We start from the raw sequence: 23,032 nt of genomic DNA, 5'->3' as shown, positions 1-23,032 counted from the left end.
CTGGGCTATCTGCTTGTGGATCGGGGGTGAAAAGTAGGCTCCGCTGCCATTTTTAATCTCATTGGAGGACAATGAAATAAAATGCCATCTCTTCAGCATGCCGGGCCATCAGCCAGCCCGAAATTCTCTCCTGGCTGGAATGCTCTCCTTTCTGCCAAATGACGTTCCACCAATAAAGAAGAATACTTCTCGCTCGGGGTTGAAGTGAGGAGTCCCTGGTGCTCTCCGAGCGGGGTGGTTTTCCTTGCGGGTGTGTCATTACCCAACTCGGTAGCTTCATGCGTGCTGGGGGTGGGGTGGGGTGTTGCTCTCAGTTGATATTCTAGTAGCTTGCCCTGTCGGTGTGAGTGGTCTTGGAGGGTCTTTGGTTGGGCTGTTTATTGACAGGATAAGCCACCCCTTCTGATGCTACCTTGTTGGGTCCTGAAACGTCTGCAAGGAAAACAAGCAAGCTCAGAGAGCACCAAGGACCCCACAGTCCAATGACCTTTTGCCTTAACGTAACTTAACACTACCTGGGCATAGGTGAGACGCCGCCGGAGCTTTCGAGACGGCCTTGCCCTTTCCCCCCAAAATGGAATCTCCTTTCTTCCCTCCCAAAGCTTTTGAGCCGGAAGCTCCGCGAGGCCGAGCAGCAGCGCCAGCGGCAGGAAGACCTGGAGCGCCAGCGGCGGGAGGAGAGCCAGGAGCGCCTGCGCCGCCTCTACGCCATCCAGGAGGAGGTTCTGCAGATCCACCAGCAAGTCGGCCTGAGCGCCAGGCAGAAAGAGACGCCCGCCATCGATTTCTCGCTCTTCAACAACCGGGGCAATCAGCTCTGCGGGGAGGTGTCCGCCTTGGTCCGGATGGCCAACGAGGTAAAACGCCCTTCTGGGTTGAAGAGAACCAGCTTCACCTGACCAAAGAGAGAAGCATCCTGGAATTGAGGAGAAACGGCGAGGACCAATTAGCCATGTGGAACAGCCTGCCACCAGAAATCGTGGGCGCTCCCATCACTGGAGATTTTTTTAAGAAGAGGCTAGTCACTTGTCTGAGACGGTATAAGTTCTCCTGCTTGAGCAGGGGGCTGGACTAGAAGACCTCCAAGGTCCCTTCCAGCTCTATTCTAACGTATGAATCATAAACCTTTAGTTGAGGCCAGCACCCAAGGGGAGATTTGCATTTGATCGGTTCAGTAATCTGGAAAGGCAGATCAAGCTGCTTTCCTTCCAGAAACCGGGCAGGTAATGCCCAGAGCTTCCGCCTAAGTCCTTCGGGAGAAGGGCGGTATATAAATAAAATTATTATTATTATTATTATTATTATTATTATTATTATTATTATTATTATTATTATTATTATTATTATGTGTCCTATTTGATGTCTGACTTTTCGTTTTTGTTTTTTTGTCTTGTTTTCAAAAGCAGGCTTTCCCCACCGAGGCAGATGTGGCTTCCGCTGACCACGTCCTGCTCAAAATGCACCAGCTTCTTTCTGACATGGAGCAAGAAATTGCTCTGGCCCTGGAAGAGAAGAAGAAGAAGAAGGAGGAGGAGGAGGAGGAGAAGGCGGCTTTGGCTACGGCTGCAGCAGCTGAGGCCCAAAAAACGGAGGAATTGCAGAAACAGGAGCTGGCCAAATCCCAGGCTTCAGATCCCGGGAATCTTGCTGGAGGTAAAAGCCCGACGTTCAATCAGTGTCTCTGCTTTTCTGGCCTCCTTCCATCGTGTGGGATTATTAGCCCCCATCGTCCTCTCCACGGTGCTGGTTTCCCTTAAATGTTATTCCTCTTTCGAAGTCGCCTTTTTCCATCAGGTGCTGTCTAGGACAGTGACTTTTAAGATTCCTGGCAGGGTTATTTTGGACAGGATCAGTTTTGGGGAAAGGGTAATTCCCTCCCCACAACACAAAAATAAAATTTCCTACGCTTTTATTTCCCCATCAAGGTTTAAATTTCATACAAGCAGCGTTCGGATGCAGAGAAAAATTCCCTCCTGATAAAATGGCTCTTATTCCCAATCCGTGTGGTGGTTTTTGTCCAGCATACTCTGTAGTTCTATTATTATTATTATTATTATTATTATTATTATTATTATTATTATTATTATTATTATTAGACATAGTTAGGGGAGACCCTGTGCCCTGCCTTTATGGTCCCATGGAAAGGATGGGGCGTATACCATCATCTTTGGCGGACGTGCCCCAAAGCCAAAAGAGTTTGGTCAAGAAAACATATACGGTTAGAGAAAATGACTTAAAAAAACACATGGATTTTAAGCCGGAATTATTTTTGTTAGGTATAATTGTAGGAAATTATGAGAAGGAATGTGTAGATTTAATGTTACACGTATGAACTGCAGCGAGAATTGTATTTTTGCTCAAGATTGGAAAGATGAAGAATCACCAGATAATTAAGAAAATGTTAGATTGCGGAGAAATGGATAGATTGACATTGAAAATGAAAGAGAAAGAAGACTCAGATTACTTTAGAACACGGGATACATTTTATCAATGGCTATTAAAATGAGGTAGACAGAAAGGAATTTAACGTGTATCCGTAAACTAAACACTGGAACCCAGACAATATGTTTATGAGCCTTGGTGGAGCAGTGGGCTAATGCCTCCTTAAGTAACACCAGCTGCCTACAATTGGTGCAGGTTCGAGTCCCACCAGGCTCAAGGTTGACTCAGCCTTCCATCCTTCCGAGGTAGGTAAAATGAGGACCCAGATTGTTGGGGGCAATTAAGCTGACTTTGTAATAATGCCGCTTGGGGTTTGTGTGAAAGCCCTAATAAGCAGGCATATACATAGAATGAAGGCTACTGCTAAGCTTGTGAGCCGCCCTGAGTCTTCGGAGAAGGGCGGGATATAAATGGAATTAAAATAAAAAAATGTTGCTGATAAAACAGTAAGGATTTGTGAATATAAAAAATTAATAAAATATTGAACAAAAAAAGAAAAGAAAAGATGGGGCATGAAGGTCAAGAAATAGCCATAATATGTGGTTTTGGGGGAGTGAAGTGCTGATGACTCCGTCCTGGATAAAACCCAACAGGCTTCCTCTGCTGCCTTTATTCTTAAAACCTTTTAAATCATTTAAAAAATGTAAAAGAGTTACAGCTCCCCTCTTTCTGTCCCTCTAGTGGTAGCTAGTTGCGTTAGCCAAAAATCTATTGTTGGCTTTCACCCTAGTGAGGAAAATAGAGAGTCGCAGGTAGTCCCCAACTTAACGACCACAGTTGTTGCTAAGCGAGACATTTCTTAAGTTTATTTTACTCCGTTTTACAACCTCCCTTGCCGCATTTGAATCGCTGCGGCTGTTAACAACACGCTGGTTAAATGAATCTCGTTTCCCCATGGACTTGGCTTGTCCGAAGGTCACAAAAGGGGGAATCACGTGAAGCCCCCCCCCCGGGACACAGCAACCGTCATAAATATGAATTAGTTGCCAAGCCGCTGAAGTTTGATCAGGTGACCCTGGGGATGCTACAAAGGTCGTAAATGTGAAAAATGGCGATAAGTCACTTTTTTCCAGTACTGTTGTAACTTTGAGCAGTCACTAAATGAACAGTTGTAAATCAAGGACTACCTGAACTAGTTTCCAGTGCTCACATCTGCTTTGCTGTCGTGTCTCTAGGGCTTCAGGTAAAGGCAGACACGTCCGTCATGAAGTGGTACCAGGAGCTACAGAACGAAGCCCAGCAGTGTGTGACTTCCTTCAGTCGCTTGGCCAGCAGCAAAAACACGCAGGTAAGAATCTCCTAGATCAGGCGTATCCAACCTGGGCAGCTTTTAAGACTTGGAAGACTACAACTCCCAGAATTCCCCAGCCAGCACTCGTACCAAAACATGGAAGTTTGGAATCCTGCGCTAAGCTCAGCTTCTGAACATTTCCCTTTTTAATTTTCTTCCCCAGGAGAAAAAAATCAAAATGGAATTGCAGAAAGCTGCCACCATCCCTGTTAGCCAGATTTCTACCATCGCAGGTGAGCCCTCGTTCCGTTATTCCTTGTAAAACTTCTGATCACAATATTAGCAGTTTTATTGACCGCTGATCACTGTTACACTGTTTATCAACCCTGGTATCAACTGGGAGACAAACTTTGCAGCAAGTGGGAGATCGAACAGATTCCTAACCAACTTAGCTGACAACTTTGTGATCCGAAAGGTAGAGGAGGGAACTAGAGGAAAAGCTATACTGGACCCAATTCTTACTAATAGAGAAGAAGTGATAGAGGGAGTTGAAGTTGCCACATAACACATATTGGAATTCAATATAATGCAAACACAATCAATAGAACAAAACCCAGCCAGTGTCTTAAACTTTAAAAGGGCTGATTTTAACAAACTCAAGAGAGAATGTAAGAAAAATTCCATGGATAAAAATCCTAGAGGAGAAAACAACTCAAGAAGTGTCGGAAACATTGAAAAATATGATCATAAAAGCCCAGTCTAGCACAATACCACTGGAAAAGAAAAACAAGAAATCCAAGAAGAAAGCAGCATGCCTGCACAAAGATCTCTCTGATAAACTGAAAGGCAAAAAAGGACAAGTACAAAAAAACATCACTAAGGCAGAGAGTATCAGCAGATAGCCCGAATCTGCAAAGATGAAGTCAGGAAAGCAAAGGCTAAGAAAGACTTGCAACAAAAGTCAAAGGTATCTTTTAAAAAGTTTCTTTCGACATAGTAACAAAAAAAGTCAAGGAAACCGTCGGTCCAATATAGAGAGAAGGTGGCAAGGAAGTAACAGGCAGTAGAGAGAAAGAAGAGCTGCTTATTCTTTGCATTAGTCTTCATGCAAAAAGAAACTATAGCCCAACTTGCCAAAAACATAACTGTAAAAGACAAGACTACAAATAAAAATTAAAATAAACCAGGAACTATGGTCAGAGAACACCTGTCTGATCTTAATAATAATAATAATAATAATAATAGTAATAGTAATAATAGTAATAATTTAATTTCTATACCGCCCTTCTCCCGAAGGACTCAGGGCGGTGTACAGGGCAATACAATAAAATATAACATATATGAATCTATGTCAGATATATAACATCAAAACCCACGTTCCTTGCCCAGCCGCTTGTTTCGGCTATCGTAACGTTACTTATTTCAAATGCATAAACCTGGTTTCCTGCCCCTGCTGCTTTCCTCATTGGTTATCTTTTTCTTCCCCTGCTCTTAATAGGTTCTCAGCTGAAGGAGATATTTGAAAAGATCAATAGCTTCCTTTCGGGAAAATACGTGCAGTGTGGGGGCCAAAAAGTATCTGTCACGCAACACCCCGAAGGCCTGGAATTTGTTTATTTCAAACTGGCTGAAAAGTTTGTGGTAAGAAGGTCATATTGGCAAAAAAAAAATGCCCCTCCCCTTCCTTTCCTTCTCCAGACCAAAAGGTGACTCTGCGCAGGTGGTGTTTTAAATCGTCATTTACCTCGGGGACTTCTTTTAAGCTGCCTTGAAAAAAGGAATAGTACTTAGACTTATATACCGCTTCACAGTGCTTTACAGCCCTCTCTAAGCAGTTTACAGGGTCAGCATATTGGCACCCAACCGTCTAAGTCAAGGGTAGGCAACCTTGGCTCTTTTATGACTCGTGGACTTCAACTCCCAGAATTCCTGGGAGTTGAAGTTCACGAGTCATAAAAGAGCCAAGGTTGCCCACCCCTGGTCTAGGTCCTCATTTTACCAATCTCCGAAGGATGGAAGGCAGAGTCAACCTTGAGCCGGTCACAATCGAACTGCTGGCAGAGGGCAGAGTTAGCCTGCTATACTGCATTCTATCCACTGTGCCACCAGAGTAGGTAGGTAGATTAGATACATGGATGGATGGATGGATGGATGAACAAATAGCAATAGTATTTAGACTCATACGCTGCTTCACAGTTCTTTACAGCCCCCTCTAAGCCGTTTACAGAGTCAGCATCTTGCCCCCAACAACCTTGGGTCCTCCTTTTACCGACCTTGCAATGATGGAAGTCTGAGTCAACCTTGAGCTGGTCAGGATCGAACTGCTGGCAGTCGGCAGAATTACCCTGCAATACTGCATTGTATCCACTACAGCTCCTAGATAGACAGACAGCAATCACAATTTCACTTAGACTTATATACCGCTTTACGGTGCTTTACAGCCCTGTCTAAACAGTTTATAGAGTCAACCTCTTGTCCCCAACCACCTGGCTCCTCATTTTATCGACCTCGGAAGGATGGAAGGCTGAGTCAACCTTTAGCCGGTCAGGATCGAACTGCCGGCAGTGGGCAGAATTAGCCTGCAATACTGCATTCTAACCACTGCGCCACCACGGCTCAGTAATTCAGTAAACAGAGGGAAGGAAATCTGGATAATTCTGACGGGGGGGAAAAAAAGAGCTTGGCCTTAAAAGATGCACACAGGCTGGGTTTATGTACCGCCCTCCCCATCAAGGAGGATTTACAAACGATGTTGAACCCACGTTTGGTGACGGGTGAAGTTCTCTTCTTCCTTGGAGCACTTAGAGCAGACTAAAATATCTCTCTTTTTTGGGGTGGGGTGGGGTGTTATTTTCCAGAAACAAGGCGAAGAAGAGGTAGCCTCTCACCACGAAGCTGCGTTCCCCATTGCCGTGGTGGCGTCTGGCATCTGGCAGCTGCACCCCAAGGTGGGCACCCTCATCCTGGCTCACTTGCACAAAAAGTGTCCTTACGCCGTCCCCTTCTACCCTGCCATGAAGGAAGGCACCCCCCTGGCAGAGTATCAGAGGTGATTTCACTCAGTTGAGCATCCTGGGCGGTTGGGAAACCGAGCGAGGCTGTACGAGGGGTGTGTGTGCTCAAATGCGCAGCAGTTCATTTAAGTCAAGAGGTCCCCAACCTTTTGGGGCACCAGGGACTGGTTACATACAGAGAGGTTTTTCCGCGAACCGGAGGGGGCGTGGTTTCGTGTACCACCAGCATAACACAGACGGGGCTTTGCTTGTTTGCACGGACCGGTTTCTGGCGTGCTGCAGCCCGGTGCTGGTCCACACACTGGGGTTCGGGGACCCCTGATTTAAGTGGCCGTTTCGAAGTTACAAAAAGTGACTCAACGACCAGCTTTTCCCCCCGACCGTTGCAGCACCATCCCCACAGTCACACAAGCAAAATTCAGACACACTTGGCAACTGGTTCATAGGTACGACAGTTGCAGCATCCGGTGTGTGTGTGTGTGTGTGAGAGAGAGAGAGGTGGTCTCCTTTTGCAAGCTCCTGACAAAGTCAGTGGGGAATCCAGCTTCGCTTGACAACAAGAGTTACTAACTGAATAGCTGCACTGATTATTCGCTTAGCAAGTGTGACAAGAAAGGGGGGCAAAACTCAACCACCTCACTTAGCAACTGAAAAGTGGGGCTCAGTTGCAGCCGTAAGTCAAGGACCCTCCAGTGGCAGCCAAGAATTGGGGAGGCTGCGTTGGAGAGCTGTGAGCACGTATGGTTTTCGGTGCTCAACAATCCAGCACTGATATGCTGGGTTAAAGCTGGATGTTGAGTTACGAGCGGCTCGCGTTAAGCTGGGACCCCCGTAGCTCCTGATTCATCTCCCTGTTGGGCACGCTGGTCAGTATCTCCGCCTCTCCTTCAGGAACCTCGGCTACCAAGTGAAGGACGAAAAAGTAGAGCCCCAAGACAACTTTCTCAAACGGATGTCTGGAATGATCCGACTCTATGCGGCCATCCTGCAGCTTCAGTGGCCGTATCAGGATAAGCAAGGGGTAAGTGGGTCTTCGGTCGTCGATAAAAGACGGACTTTTCCACACTTTGTTAACTGTTTTGGCAGCCTCTTGTCACCTTCCCCGCAGTGGTGTCTTTTCGAACAGCCTCTGAATCTGCTCAGAAAACTTGTTAAGGCTGCCTCAGACGGAAGCCAAACTGTCAAGGTTCCGACTGACGGACCCAAATGAGCAAACCTCTTCCTCTTAACGTAAAGCTGTGTTGACCACATCATTTCGGCACATGTGAAAGCAAAACCCATCTCTCTGACGAACCCTATAGTTAAAGCCTAGAATCCGCCCTCCCCTCCCTGAACAGGTCACATTGCCCAATTAGGTGCAAATTATATTGTTATGAGAAAATGTCTCTTGAGTCGGGCCAGGCATCTGGTGACTCGTCCTTGATGCTCATGGTCTGCCTTCTTTATCTCTGTAGCCTGCATTCCATTTCCCCATCCTCCCCCCACAAGTTCGTTGGCCAGCTAAGAAGCCACAATCGTTGCATCAGCAAAGCATCAGGCTTGACACCACCTATGAAAGAGAGCTTGGAAATAAAGTAGGGTTTTTTTTGTTTTCTGTTTTGTTAAAATGGAAGTAATTCAGGGAACTCTTCTTTCTTTTGTCCATTACTTTACTTTACTTTACTTTTATTAAATTTGTATACCGCCCTTCTCCCGAAGGACTCAGGGCGGTTAACAGGGCATATATAAATAACAATACAAAAATTAAAAAGGAATTAAACAAGTGCCCAATTAAAAATTACAATAACAATAAAAGACCCATTAAAAACCCTAGTGTTCCCCATCAGGCCAGACCAGCTAGTTCAAATAAGTGGGTCTTCAGACCGCGCCGGAAGGAGCGAAGGTCCGATGCCATCCGGAGCTCAACCGGCAGTTGGTTCCATAGCGCCGGAGCGCCCACAGAGAAGGCCCTCCCCCTGGGGGCCACCAGTCGACATTCCCTGACCGGAGGCACCCTGAGGAGGCCCTCTCTGTGGGAACGCACAGGGCGGAGGGGAGTTGACGCCGACAGCAGGTGGTCCTCGAGGTACCCCGGACCCATGCCATGTAAGGACTTGAAGATCATAACCAAAACCTTGAATCTCATCCCATTAGATGCACCCACACGGATTAAACCATGCCTGGCGTTGGCTGGCACAGATGTTGAACATGGAGCCTCTGGCAGATGTGACAGCAACAGTTCTGTTCGATTTCCTGGAGGTAAGTGGAGCCTGTGATTCTTCCCTTCTCCAGTTCATAAGTAACTATGATCTCCTATTGACAGGGCTGGGCTGTCTTTAACTCGGATAAGTTTGAGGTAGATTGTAGCCCTCTTTTCTGACAGCATGGCTTGAAATTCTCCTGTTTTGTGTGCCTCAGGTGTGTGGGAATGCTCTCATGAAGCAGTACCAGGTCCAATTTTGGAAGCTGCTTCTCCTGATCCAGGAAGAATATTTTCCCAGGTACGGCCTGGAATTTTGCGGCAGTCCTGAAACGCACACGGTTCCTTCGGCATTTTTTTTCCCCAGTTGTGAGGGAGAGGTTGTCAAAACAGTTTCGCTTGCTTGCTTTTTTTTTTCCTTCCCCTGCTCGCTTAATCACAAATCCTTGAGTAAGCTGGGACAGAGCTTAACTCTGGGAAGAGTTTGTGAGTTTGAAAAAATTCTTCCGTCGATCTCTTCTCAGTCCCGATTATTGGCCAAACTGGGAGAGGGCAGAGTAAATCGAAGACCCAACAGCGTTAGAAGTTCAACCTTTGAATATTTGAATCCGACCCAACTGCTCTTTTCCTATCTCCATTCCAGGATTGAAGCAATTACCAGTCCTGGGGAAATGGGCTCCCTCACACGATTCAAGCAGTTTTTAAAGGTAAGTTGACGTTCTCTCAATCTAGGTGTTCAGCTAAGACAAGGACGGCTGAGTTTGGCTGGTTGTTGTTTCCCCCCAACTCCCCCTTCGGTTGTCCCCAATTCCTCAGCCTTTTATGCACTCAGCTCTCTGCTTCCTCAGCTGCTAGGAAACTCCAGAGCACACAACTTGCAAAGTCTCCTGCTTGTAAGAATATTGTCAATTGATGTGAGGCTCCTTCCAGGCGTGTCTAGCTCTGATGTTGTTACCCGGTTGGGGTAATACAGCATCTATAAGAAAACAACCAAGCTCAGAGAGCACGAAGGATCCCACAGTCACCGTCCTCCACCTCCTCCTCCCCACTCGCTCAGAGAGCACTAAGGACTCCGCAGTCATTTTCCTCCTCCTCCTCCTCCGCCTCCTCCGCCTCCTCCTCCGCCTCCTCCTCCCCACTCCCTTCTAGCACTGATGATGTTCCCTAGTTTGGATAATGCAACATCTGCAAGAAAACAAAGCTCAGAGAGAACTAAGGACTCCACAGTCGTCCTCCTCCACCTCTTCTCTGCAAAGCCCACTCCCTTCTAGCACTGATGATGTTCCCTAGTTGGGTCATGAAACGTCTGCAAGAAAACAAGCAAGCTGAAAGAGCATAAAGGAACCCCACAGTCGTCCTCCTCCTCCTCCTCTCTGCAAACCCCACTCCCTTCTAGCACTGATGATGTTACTTAGTTCGGTAATGAAACGTCTGCAATAAAACAACCAAGCTCAGAGAGCAGCAATCCTTCTTGTTTCCTCCTCCTCCTCCTCCTCCTCCTCCTCCTCCTCCTCCTCCTCCTCCTCCTCCTCCCTTCCTTCTAGCACTGATGAAAGAAAACAACCAAGGTCAAAGAGCGCCAAGGAACCCACAGTCCTCCTTTTCCTTCCCCTCCTCCCCCCCTCCTCCTCCAAGCTCAGAGAGCACCAGGGACCCCCTCAAATTAAGAACGTGCTGGAAGCAGCCTTCAGATTAGCAGCCGAGTCATCCTTTTGCCCCTCCCAACCAACAACCACCACCTCTGCGGAGTCTTTCGTAGTCTCCATCCTCCTCCGCCTTGCTATTTTTTGTCAGACCTTTCCTCCCCCCCTCTCTCTCCCTCTCTCTCTCTCCTCTCTCTCTGTCTCTCCTCTCTCCCTCCCTCTCTCCTCTCTCTCCTCTCTCTGTCTCTCTCTTCCTCTCCCTCTCTCTCTCTCTCCTCTCTCTCTGTCTCTCCCCCTCTCTCTCTCCTTTCTCTCTCTCTCCCTCTCCCTCTCTCTGTCTCTCCTCTCTCCCTCTCCCTCTCTCTCTCTCTCCCTCTCTCTGTCTCTCCTCTCTCCCTCTCCCTCTCTCTCTCTCCCTCTCTCTGTCTTTCCTCTCTCTCTCTCTCTCTCCTCTCTCCCTCTCCCTCCCTCTCTCCTCTCTCTCTCTTCTCTCTGTCTCTCCTCTCTCTCTCCCTCTCTCTCTCTCCTCTCTCTCTGTCTCTCCCCCCCTCTCTCTCCTCTCTCTCTCTCTCTCTCCCTCTCCCTCTCTCTGTCTCTCCCCTCTCCCTCTCTCTCTCTCCCTCTCTCTGTCTTTCCGCTCTCTCTCTCTCTCTCTCTCTCTCTCTCTTTCTCTTTCTGCTCCCATCCCTTCCCGAGGCACACTGAGGACGTCCAATTTGCTCCGGCCATTCTCTGAATCCATATCAGTCTCCCTCAGATTCGCTTCCCCCCCCCCCCATCACAAACAAAGTGCACAGTAGCTTTTTTTTTTTTTGTAGCCTCGTCACCGTATTGTTTATTGTTAGGCTATGCATCAAGAGAGGGGTGTCCATGCCTTTAAAATAATCTTTCCTTCTCTTCCCAGGAATGCTTACAGCGCAAAAACATTCCTCTCCCTAAGGGATATTTGCCGCCCTCTTTTTGGAAATCGTGATGGAAAATCCCCTTTTGCGCTTTTACAGAAGGTGAAAAAATAGGGTTTTTTGTTTTTGTTATAAAAAAAAGTCTATAGGCTGATTTTAAAACAACAACAACAGCATTGGGATTCTCTGCACAATGTGGAAATGGCTTGTCAGCTTTACGTAAGACTGTCGACAGCAGTCTGATATTTTCAGCCATTATTTGCCCTCGCCAATGGGGGAGATTTTTTTTTCCCACAGGGGGTGTGCCATTCTTTTTTTCCTGCCGTGCCACACCCACCCTCCCTAAGACACAGAAAACAAATTGCTTTCAATGCCCTGGAGGGACTCCTGTGTTTATTAACTTCAGAAGTTTAATGCACACTGGGAAGAAAAAAAAAAACAACACTCAGCCACTGCGGTTGAATTAGAAGAGAGCCTTAATTCCTAATTAAAGCGCTGCAGTCCTTTGCAGCAAAAGCCGTGGTTGGCTGCCTTTCATTTTAAAAAAAGAAAATCAGGCAGAGTGGAAACCTTTGAGCTCGTCCAAGCGACGCTGAAAGAACATGAATAGATTTGTGGCCTCCTTTTTCTTAAAAAAGAAAGAAAGAAAAGGTTTTGAAGAGCTTAGCATTTAGTCGAAGTAAGATTCCCCCCCCAAAAAAATAATAATAATAGAAGCACGAATGGGAAAAATGAAAATGTTCCCCGCCGGCTGTTTTAATTTTCATAAAATCAAGGGAAACTGCTTAAAATCAGTCTGGAAGCAACGGTTTTCTGCATCTTGGATCCAAGCCGATAATGAACAATAGGACTGTGGAATGTTCGCTTTTGCTATTTATAAGCAGTGGTTGGAAAACGAAGAGGAATTTATATTTTTATGTGTTGGTGCTAAACAGTAAAGTAAAGTATTTCTGATAACTTATATATTTTTCATACACTGTGATGATCCAGCTTGCTGGTAGAGTGGGAGATTTACGACAGCAATTGTGTTGGCTCAATCAAGCATGAAATGTTGAGCTTTGGTGTCCATTTTCTACAATGATAATTTTACGATGATAAAGATAATAAACCTTTGGAAGAAACTGCCTTGAATGTCATTACAGCTCAAAAGAGCTTTATTTGAAAGGCTTTCGTCGGGTAACTTAATATTTAATGTTTGCGCATGCCTGTTTTCAAAGTAAAGACTCGGAATTTCTAATCTCAGGCTGTTTTTTTTTTTACGGCTTTTGCTTTGGTCTCTTTCTTATTGGTTTACTTTAAAGATGGCGCTCATAATGTGGTCTTCATATAGTACTAAATTCCAGAGAGAGATGATAAGAACATCTTAAAGAAGAAAATTCTTTAGACCATCGGCCCCCAACCTTTGGGGCACCAGGGATCATTTCCATGCAGTTTTGGCCATCACCATTACAAAAAAGATGCTGAGACTTTGGAAAAAGTACAAAGAAGAGTAACTAAGATGATTAAAGGCCCGGAGACAAAAACAAATGAAGAACGGCTGCAGGATTTGATTATGGCCAGTCTAGAGAAAAGAAGGACTGGGGGGGGGGGACATGATAAGCAATATTCCAGTATTTGAGGGGCTGCCACAAAGAAGAGGGAGTCAACCTGTTCTCCATAGCACCAAAAAGCAAGACAAGAAACAACAGATGGAAAGTAATCAAGGAGAGAAGCAACCTAGAATGAGGAGAAATTTCCTAACAATTAACCAGTGGAACGACTTGCCTCCAGAAGTTGTAGGTGCTTCATCACGGGAGGTTTTTTAAGAAGAGACTGGACAGCCATTTGTCTGAAAGGGTATAGAGTCTCCTGCTTGAACGGGGTTGGACTAGATGACCTGCAAGGTCCCTTCTGGTTCTATTCTAATTGAATGAGAAAGGTTTTCTCGCGGAACAGAGGGGGGCATGGAATAATAACAGCAACTACAGCAACAGACTTGGAAGGGACCTTGGAGGTCTTCTAGACCAACCCCTTGCTCAGCCAGGAAACCCTATCCCATTTCAGACAAATGGTTGTCCAGCCTCTTCTTAAAAACTTCCAGTGTTGGAGCATTCACAACTTCCGGAGGCAGGTTTTGCGTGCTGCCTTCATCCTGTGGAGATGGCTTTGTTTGTTGGGGCAGCCCGGTGCCATTCCAGGGGTATGGGGACCCCTATTTTAGACCACACCGGAAATAATAAGACACGGGGAAATGACCCGGATCTTTCAAAAGCCTTGCAGTGACTTGCGTGCGTTTAGCCTACATCCGCATGTTTCCGGGACCTTTGGAGGAGGCGCCTGTAGGATTCTCAGACCTCTGCAAATTGATGGGTTTAGTGCGTCAATAGCTATATAGAGTGTGAAACTTAACTCAGCAATCCTCAGCCTCTCCAGTCTCAAAGGAATATTGTTATTCGGCATTTTGTTGCATCCAAAGATTGCTGGGATAAAGATACCCACCTTTGTGTCCAGCACCAGGCAGGGCCGGAGGAAGCCTCCATTTGGGACAAAAGCAAAATCCACTGGATAGAAAAAGCTGCTTTTTCTTTTTTTTTTTTGAGAGGAACATGTGCAGATTTGCTTGGAAGAATCCCTGCATAGACTCAGGCATTTAATCTTATCTGAAAGGCTGTGTAGTTGAGAATATAGTAAGAAGTAAAAGACCAATCTTTTACCTCTCCGTTTGACGAGCTGGCCTAGGAGAAGAGCTGGTGTACAATTCCTACTTGTTTATGCTGTTTGGTCCAGTGACTATGTTCAGTTTAACCTCCTTGAGAGGATAAAAGACAAAAAAATTAAAGCATGCATGATTAGCCAAGATCAACGCAGTCATGAGGTGTCTGAAATGGTATAGGCCACAGGTCAGCAACCCGCGGCTCCGGAGCAGCATGCGGCTCTTTGAGCCGTCTCTTGCGGCTCCCATCCGCCCGGTGCGCGCGCACCTCTTCGAACGGGCAGTGGTGCGCGCGCACCTCTCCAAATGGAGAGTGGCACCGCCCGTTTGGAGAGATGCGTGCACACCTCCCCGAATGGGCGGAGGTGCGCGTGCACCTCCCCAAACCTTTGGAGAGGTGCGCGCGTACCTCCGTGCGAAGGGGCAGCGGCGCCGCTCTTTGAGGAAGCTGCCGCGGCCCGTCTGTGAAGCTTCCAAAAGCGGCAGCTTTGCAGACGGGCCGCGGCAGCTTCCTCAAAGAGCGGCGCCCCTGCCCATTCCGAGAGGTGCGCGCGCACCTCTCCGAACGACCGGAGTTGCGCGCGCACCTCCCCAAACCTTTGGGGAAGTACGCGCGCACCTCCTGTCGTTCGGAGAGGTGCGCGCGCACCTCTCGGAATGGGCAGGGGCGCCGCTCTTTGAGGAGGCTGCCGCGGCCCGTCTGCAAAGCTGCCGAAAGCGGCAACTTTGCAGATGGGCCGTTGCCGTCGGGCAACCGGGAACCGGTTCCATCTCACTTTTTAAAAAAATGGCAGCTGCGTGGGTCCGTGCATGCACAAAAAAACGTTTTGCACATTTTTGCGCATGCGCGTGCATGGACACACGCACGCGGCTCCCACTTTTTTTAATTTGTGATGGAACCGGTTCCCAGTGGCTCTTTTCCTTTTTTAGGTTGCTGACCCCTGGTATAGGCTTTTCTGCCTGAGCAGGAGGTTGGACTAGAAGACCTTCAAGGTCCCTTCCAACTCTTCTCTTCTCTTCTCTATCTTTCCTATTCTATTCTATTCTATTCTATTCTATTCTATTCTATTCTATTCTATTCTATTCTATTCTATTCCATTCCATTCATTAATTCTATTCTATTCTATTCTATTCTATTCTATTCTATTCTATTCTATTCTATATTCTATCCTATCCTATCCCAGACGTAACTCTTTTATCACTAGTTGCATCCTTGGCGCGTGCAAAGATTTAAGTCCAAGTATTATCCGGGGGTCTTATTTCAGTATCAAACCCATGTGAGATTGATCAGCAAAAGCACAATCACTGGGAGCAAACTGGGGTGCCCGTTATTTCTGGACTTCGGGCTGCCAAAAAGGAGCAAGCTGAAATGCATTACATCTCCAATGAGATCCTACCCATGTATGGATTGAAGTGGGTGCAGAAAACTTGGGGAAAATCTATTTTTCTGTTGCATTTCGGTTTATATAGGTGAGGGAGACTGGTTCCAACCCCCCCCCCAAATTAATGCAAAATTCAATGCACCCTTCAAAGGTGGGATAATAATAATAATAATAGTAATAATAATAATAATAATAATAATAATAATAATAATAATAATAATAATAAAATTATTTTATTTTATTTTAATTCCATTTATATCCCGCCCTTCTGCGAAGACTCAGGGCGGCTTACAAGCTTAGCAGTAGCCTTCATTCTATGTATATGCCTGCTTATTAGGGCTTTCACACACACACCCCAAGCGGCATTATTACAAAGTCAGCTTAATTGCCCCCAACAATCTGGGTCCTCATTTTACCTACCTGGGAAGGATGGAAGGCTGAGTCAACCTTGAGCCTGGTGGGACTCGAACCTGCACTAATTGCAGGCAGCTGGTGTTACTTAAGGAGGCATTAAGCCCACTGCTCCACCAAGGCTCTATAATAATAAAGTTGGAAGGGACCTTGGAGGTCATCTAGTCCAACCCCCTGCTCAGGCAGGAAACCTTATACCATTTCAGGCAAATGGCTGTCCAGTCTCTTCTTAAAAACCTCCAGTGTTGGAGCATTCACCACCTCTGGATCTTTTAGACATGGGGCAGCATCCATCACCAATCAGGCAAAGAGTGCCAGGGTGGGAAGACATCTGAGTAGGCTTAAGTTTTTATCAATGCCTTTTTTTTTTGTAAAAGAAAAAAGGTGCCGGAACTCACACACGTCATACAACCCGCCTTGCCTACCCTGCAAGGTTCCATCCAAAAAAAGGTGCCGGAACTCCGTTCTGTGCCTTCTATGACCAAAAAAAAAAGCCCTGGTATTATTCTGTTTGTAGGAACAACCGATTTGCACTCGGCGTTGCCAACAAACGTTTGCCCTTGGAAGCTTTCGCCTTCCTTCGGCTCTTTCCGGCCCCGTTCGGGTGAACCTCGGCCGCTCGCCTTCCTTTGGCTCGGCTCTTTCCGCCGCCCAAGCTCCGCCCCCGGCGCGCTTCGGCTGCTGCGGCGGGCTCTGCGGCGATGACATCATCGCGGGCCACCTTATAAATAGGGGCGTCGGCGCCGGCGGAGCGCAGTCGGTGTCCGAGGGGGCTGAGAGGAGGGGGTGAGTTCACGTTTGGCGGACTGAGGAGAGGCGCGCGCCGGGTGGTGCTGGTGGTGGTGGATGGGAAACCTTTCCTTCGAACCGACCCGGTGAGGAGGAAGCGGGCGGGGGGGGGGGACGCGGAAGGGCGGCCGGGGAAAAGCGCAGCCCCGTGAGGGGGGTCCGCTGGGCGGAAAGATGGGCGAGGCCTTGGAGCGCCCTCTCTAGGCGCCCTGGCAGCGCGCGCTCCTACTGCGCCTGCGCGGGTGGACAGGTAAGGTGCTTTAGGTTGTTCCAAAGAAGCATCCAATATGGCATTTGCAGCCTGTGGCTCCCCCTCCAGCGTCTCCAGGCCAGCTTCCCTTGGCAGGGGATGATGGGCTTTGGAATCTAGAGTATCCGAAGCCTGGGAAGCTTGATTTCACCCAGCCTTCTGCATTCAGAAATGAAAAGGGGGAAAAAACATCCTATATTGTATATAGTAAGGGTGTGTGTGTGTGTGTGTGTGTGTGTGTTAGGCTTACATGTTGCACACCCAGTGGTGGGTTCGCTTCAACCATGACTGTCTCTAACCCACTGTCCTGGGAAAACCCAATAAAAAAGACAAAGAGACGGCAACCCAAAACAACAATTCTGTTAAGATTCAGAGGGATCTTAAAGTAAGCATTATTGTTTTGTGCTGCCGTCTCTTTTTTGTCTTTTTCACTGGGTTTTTCCACGACACCACCACCGTGTCTGGTATTAAAATCACAGCGTGCCATTTTATTCCTCCGATTTCATTCAGCTCAAAAGTGCACGGTTGATTGCACATGTCCAGTTAAACCCAAACTTTTGAGTACGTTATGGTCAAGTGCCCTCTGTAAGGCCTAGCTAGTAGACTGTGTATGCAAAGAAGTAAGCATTTAGTAGTAAATTTAATTTTTAAGCCAGTATGCCTTCAGTGAGCGGCTTTGAATGGATCGGTGGTGGAGGGGCTTTCCGTACATGTTCTTGTGAGAGGGTTGTGTAGCTGCAGCATCCTGAGAATTTTGGCTTTGGAGCAAGGCATAATTTGAATTTGTGGCGATCGGGTTGCACGGCGGCTGGAATGATGAGTACATACTTCAGCCTTGGGAGTAAGATTTTCTAGGAAAGCGAGACTTGCCTCTGAACAGGTAGGAGGGGCAGAGGATTCCTGACCTTGGCATATAATTCAGCGTAATCCTAATAATTTTGTATTGATTGCATTGAAGCATTGTTGAGAGACGTTTTCCAAAGGCGTGTAGGAAACAATCTTCCCATTTAAAAAAAAATTATAGAAAGGAGCAGAGAGAAACGGTAGCTATTTAAATGTTTTTATTTCCATTTAACAATTCTTGAGAGGAAATTGACAACACGGGCCAAACTGCAGGTCTGGTTATTTTCTTGTATCCATCTCTCTCTTTTTTTGCTATTTCCACAGTTTTCTTGTGATTGTTCTCCTTCAGAGCATTGTCTACTTGTATGAGTTCATTTAATTTGGCATAGACTGCTTAAAAACATAAACCCTGTAGATCAGGGGTGTCAAGCTGCCGGCTCGTGGGCCCACTGCGTCATGGCGAAACCGCGCCCACCCCATTGCCGGCAATGGGGAAAAAAAGCCATGATGCACCGTGACACATCACATTGCAAGTTTGACACCTCTGCTCTAGATTATTTGCTAAGGTACAACAGGAAAAAAGTTGAAACCCCAAATAAAATGCAAATTTGATTCCAGCCAGAGGATAACCCCCCTATCACATTAAAGTGACGTCTGCTACAGATGAGGAATCTTCAGATGAATTAGATGCAAGAGACTCAGGCTACCCAGTGGCCTGAAAGAAAATGCTGGGAAACTTGAAATATTTTTCCCAACCTTACTGGAACAGCCCCTCCGATTGCTTAACCCTTCATTCCCTTATCAGTCATGCATGCACACACCAAACTTGATCTTTACACTTCCTGCTAATCACCTGCCTCTGATCTGTCAGCTTTTTCCAGCATGTTGGCATGTATAAAGCAAGCTGTTAATTTATATTTTTATAAGTTCCCCCCCCCCACCAAGTCATTATAGAGCAGGTAGCATATACGGTTGCAAGAAGAAGTATGTGAACCCTTTGGGATTACGTGGAGTTTTGCATGAATTGGCCCTAAAATGCGCTCTAAACGTCGTCACAATAGAAAAACACAGTCTGCTTAAAATAATACTACACAAACATTAGCTGTTGTCATGTTTTAATTGAACATAACATGTGCAGGGTGGAAAAAGTATATGAACCCCTACCTAATGACTTCTCCAAGAGCTAATTGGAGCCAGGAGTGAGCCAACCTTGACTCCAATCAGTGTGATGATATTGGATGTATTGCTGACAACTGTCCTGCCCTTTAAAAACACATACCTGTTTTGGGTTTACTGGTCTCAAGAAGCACTGTCTGATGTGAACCATGCCTCGCAGAAAAGAGCTCTCAGAAGACCTACGATCAAGAATTGTTGACTTGCATGAAGCTGGAAAGGGTTACAAAAGTATCTCCAAAAGCCCTGATGTTCATGTGTCCACGGTAAGACAGACTGTCTACAAATGGAGAAAGTTTAGCACTGTTGCTATTCTCCCTAGGTGTGGTCATCCTGTAAAAATGACTGCAAGAGCACAGTGCATAATGCTTAATGAGGTAAAGAAGAATCCTAGAGTGTCAGCTAAAGAGCTACAGAAATCTCTGGCACATGCTAATTTTGTTGACACATCTACAATAAGGAAAACATTAAACAATGGGAGGACACCACGGAGGAAGCCATTGCTGTCCCCCAAAAATATTGCAGCACGTTTGAAGTTTTCAAAAGAGCACCTGGATGTTCCACAGCACTACTGGCAAAATATACTGTAGACAGATGAAACCAAAATTGAGTTGCTTGGGAAAAACACACAACACTATGTGTGGAGAAAAAAAGGCACAGCACACCAACATCAAAACCTCATCCCCACTGTAAAACATGGTGGAAGGAGCATCATGGTTTGGGGCTGCTTTGCTGCCTCAGGGCGTGGACGGATTGTTGTCATTGATGGGAAAATGAATTGCAGAGTTTATCAGGACATTTTGCAGGAAAACGTATGACCATCTGTCCGCCAACAGAAGCTCCGCAGAGGATGGGTGATGCAACAGGACAATGACCCAAAGCATACAAGCAATTCAACAAAACAATGGCTTCAACAGAACAGAATACGCCTTCTGGAGTGGCCCAGTCAGAGTCCTGACCTCAACCCGATTGAAATGCTGTGGCATGACCTTAAGAGAGCGATTCACACCAGACATCCCAAGAATATTGCTACACTGAGACAGTTTTGTGCAGAGGAGTGGTCCAAAATTACTCCAGATCGTTGTGCAGGTCTGATCTGCAACTACAGGAAACGTTTGGTTGAGGTTATTGCTGCCAAAGGAGGGTCAACCAGTTATTAAGTCCAAAGGTTCACATACTTTTTCCACCCTGCACTGTGAATGTTTCCATCTTATGTTCAATTAAAACATGACAACAGCTAATGTTTGTGTAGTTATTATTTTAAGCAGACTGTGTTTTTCTATTGTTGTGACTTACATGACGTTTAGAGCGCATTTTGTGGCCAATTCATGCAAAACTCCACGTAATCCCAAAGGGTTCACATACTTTTTCTTGCAACTGTACATGTGTAAGTATCTATGGGGATTCTCGATCGTTGTCCCAAAAATGCTTTTTTTCCAAAAGACAACTAGACTTTCTTGGGGTTTTTTTCCCCCTTTGAAAACGTTTTGCCTTCTCATCCAAGAAAAAAAACCAAAAAGTCCAGTTTTCTTTTGGGGGGAAAAACCCGCATCTTTGGGATATATACCTCTGTATTATTTCTGTCGGAAAGTAGATGACAATCCTTTTGTCTGAATTTGGAAAAGTAATATATACTGCTCAAAAAAATAAAGGGAACACAAGATAAGACATCCTATTAAATACAGTACATTGTGTTGTTTAAGTGTTCCCTTTATCTTTTTGAGCAGTATATTTTAACTCTAAATGATACAGTTATTCTAAACTCATCTGAGTTATGACATTCATCTCTTTTGTAAGAGATAGGTCTGTCCATCATTTTACCAGTACAGTAGTCAGACTGCATCATTGGTGCTTGCAAACCTTACGTGTGTATTGTCACCCTTAGCTTGCCATTAAAAAAAAAAGGGACGTCTTCAGCCCAGCAAATTTTGCTCAAAACCTGAAATTGCATTGCTTTTAAAAAGGATAAGGATGGAAGAGAGCGGGTTGGGTGTGGTAGCTGTCGCATTGTTTTCTTGGCCTTGGTGAACTGGTTGTTCCTTCCGCCCTTGGAAAGGATAAGCACAAATGACCTTATGTTGCGTGTGTGTGTGTGTGTGTGTGTGTGTGTGTGTGTGTGTGTTGGGGAGAGACAGGATCCGCCCTTGTGCAACAGCAGGAATTTCATTCAGATTCACTTATGCCTGGCCCTTTCAAGTTAATCTGCCTTCCCCCCCCCCCCAAAAAAAAGCAAAGCACAATCCACGTCCGAGGCTTGAATGAGGCTAAACTTGCTATCCATCCCTTTGTTTTTTAAAAAAGCAGGAAAATATAAGAGAATACACTCATCTAACCCCTCTTTGCAGCAATGGTGTCTATGCCTCACTGTGTTAAACAGCTTTGTGCTAGGTTGGGGGCAGTGTAATAGCAGAGCAAAGGAGGGGTTTTGAAGGCGAGGGGGGGGGAGTTCTCAGCAAAAGAGTTCCCCCAAAAGCATGATTTCCAGGAAATTGGGCACCCTGGAAAATGAGCTGTTTTTTTTTAAAGTGCCGGCATAAGAGCACTAACAATGCTTAAAAATGCCACCATTTTTAAAAATGATTGTTCAGTCTGTCATATTTCAAGATGTCTTACATACAGAAAGAAAGAACTCGGGCTAGCGTAAATCCTTTGTCCGTTCTGCTTTATCGGAGTCTATAATCCCTCTGCATTAAAAATAAATATGCCGTCCACTTCTCTTTAATTGCCTTTTTATGCACAGAATAAACCGACAAGACTTGAGATGGGGTATGTTCCTGTATGTGCACTGTGTATTTGGATTAATGTTAATATGATACTGCTTGTTAACAGCCACACTATTTTCTTATTCTGTGAAATTTCTGTTATACAGTATTAACCTGAAGAATTATTTTAAATCTTGCAGTCTTTAATTTTTTTTGCTTTGAAACATGGGTTCCAATTCAGCTGGTTAACTTTATTTCATTTAGACTTTAGGGAGTGCCATTAGGAGTAGACACCGAGAATTAATTTCAAGCAAATCCAGTTAGGTAAGGTTCAGCGTAGGTAGTGATTCAAACTGTCTAGAATCTTCTTCTGACACAAGAACTTAAAGGATGCTATTAAAAGATTTTAGAGAACATTTATTTTGGAATTGAAAAGCTCGAGCAGAGGGATAAATCCAAATTAGGAAAAAAAAACAATTTTGTTAAATTATGTTAAGATTTTTTTTTAAACTGCCTATGTTGGAATTAAACTTGGATTTATTTTGCATTTAGTTGTGTTGTGGCATAAAGTTCTGCCACATTGTTAAGAAACCCATAAACGAATCGACAGAAATAATAGAAGGATGTTGAACTAATAAAATTACAGAAGCAGAAAGTAGTTTTTCTTTTTTTAAAATTACTGTTAATTTTAACCAGCTAAAGGAGTTAGTAAGAATGTGGGATGGGTTAATTTTCCTGCAATTAATGTTCGAAAATGGCTGGTATTATGACCAAATAATATAGCAGTTTTATTACGGATTTATCGTAGTATTAGTAAAAAAAAAAAGTTATCTTGGTATATACTCCTCCCTTTTAGACTCTGAGCTTCTTCATCATGTTGTCGTCCTTTCGCAAAGTCAGAGCCCAGGTATTTTGAAATGTGCATGCGGGACCACGCTTTTTCTGGTTTGAAGTTTCTGCCCTTTTCGCCCTCATGACAAAGAGCATTTTAAATGCTCAGTTTTGTTTTGTCTTTGATGCATGCAGTGGAATCAGAATGCTTGAATGTGCTCTTGTTTTTCCAAGCAATTTTTCTTACTTTTTCAATTAACATTTTAATATATATATATGTATATGTATGTATATATGTATATATATAATTAAAAATGTGGATCAGGAAAGGAAAGATGCAAAGTATGATGGGGTGGCCATCAATGCCAATAAAGCCAGGGAAATTATGTTTTATGTATTTGGAGCAAAAAAGGCTGCAAAATTCTATGAATTCCAGATTCTGCATGTTTAGCATGTAATTTATTCGTGCCGTGGAAGATCACTGATTTTTTCCTGGTGTGCTTTAGCACAGAACGCAGTCTCCGCTAACCCCTGCATGACGATGACTA

General features: G+C 45.3%; 2 protein-coding genes across 6 annotated transcripts in view; both read left to right on the top strand.

Moving 5' to 3' along the window:
* The window catches only part of GLE1 (GLE1 RNA export mediator), a 56,441-nt gene that overhangs the window by 6,290 nt on the left and 27,119 nt on the right, over positions 1–23,032 (top strand). Inside the window, exons 6-16 of one of the 3 annotated variants that reach the window (XM_083375090.1) lie at positions 603–857; positions 1,404–1,653; positions 3,618–3,730; positions 3,897–3,966; positions 5,172–5,314; positions 6,532–6,722; positions 7,579–7,708; positions 8,821–8,925; positions 9,085–9,167; positions 9,510–9,573; positions 11,414–11,526. In XM_083375090.1, the coding sequence (XP_083231216.1) occupies positions 603–857; positions 1,404–1,653; positions 3,618–3,730; positions 3,897–3,966; positions 5,172–5,314; positions 6,532–6,722; positions 7,579–7,708; positions 8,821–8,925; positions 9,085–9,167; positions 9,510–9,573; positions 11,414–11,482 (1,473 nt within the window). In that variant the 3' untranslated portion in view covers positions 11,483–11,526. Of the gene's footprint in view, positions 1–602; positions 858–1,403; positions 1,654–3,617; positions 3,731–3,896; positions 3,967–5,171; positions 5,315–6,531; positions 6,723–7,578; positions 7,709–8,820; positions 8,926–9,084; positions 9,168–9,509; positions 9,574–11,413; positions 12,537–23,032 lie in introns of those variants that run through there. The other 2 variants (XM_083375091.1, XM_083375089.1) reach the window with 2 other exon arrangements.
* SPTAN1 (spectrin alpha, non-erythrocytic 1) overlaps positions 22,515–23,032 on the top strand; it is a 68,200-nt gene continuing 67,682 nt past the window's right edge. For all 3 annotated transcript variants that reach the window (XM_083375012.1, XM_083375011.1, XM_083375010.1), the window contains exon 1: positions 22,515–22,560. In XM_083375012.1, coding sequence (XP_083231138.1) covers positions 22,528–22,560 — 33 coding nt within the window. In that variant the 5' untranslated portion in view covers positions 22,515–22,527. The remainder of the gene's footprint in view (positions 22,561–23,032) is intronic.

The sequence above is a fragment of the Vipera ursinii genome (genome assembly GCF_947247035.1).
Source record: "Vipera ursinii genome assembly, chromosome: 16".
NCBI lineage: Eukaryota > Metazoa > Chordata > Lepidosauria > Squamata > Viperidae > Vipera > Vipera ursinii.
Note: the sequence above shows the minus strand (reverse complement) of the source record. Positions and strands in the feature narration are given on the sequence as shown.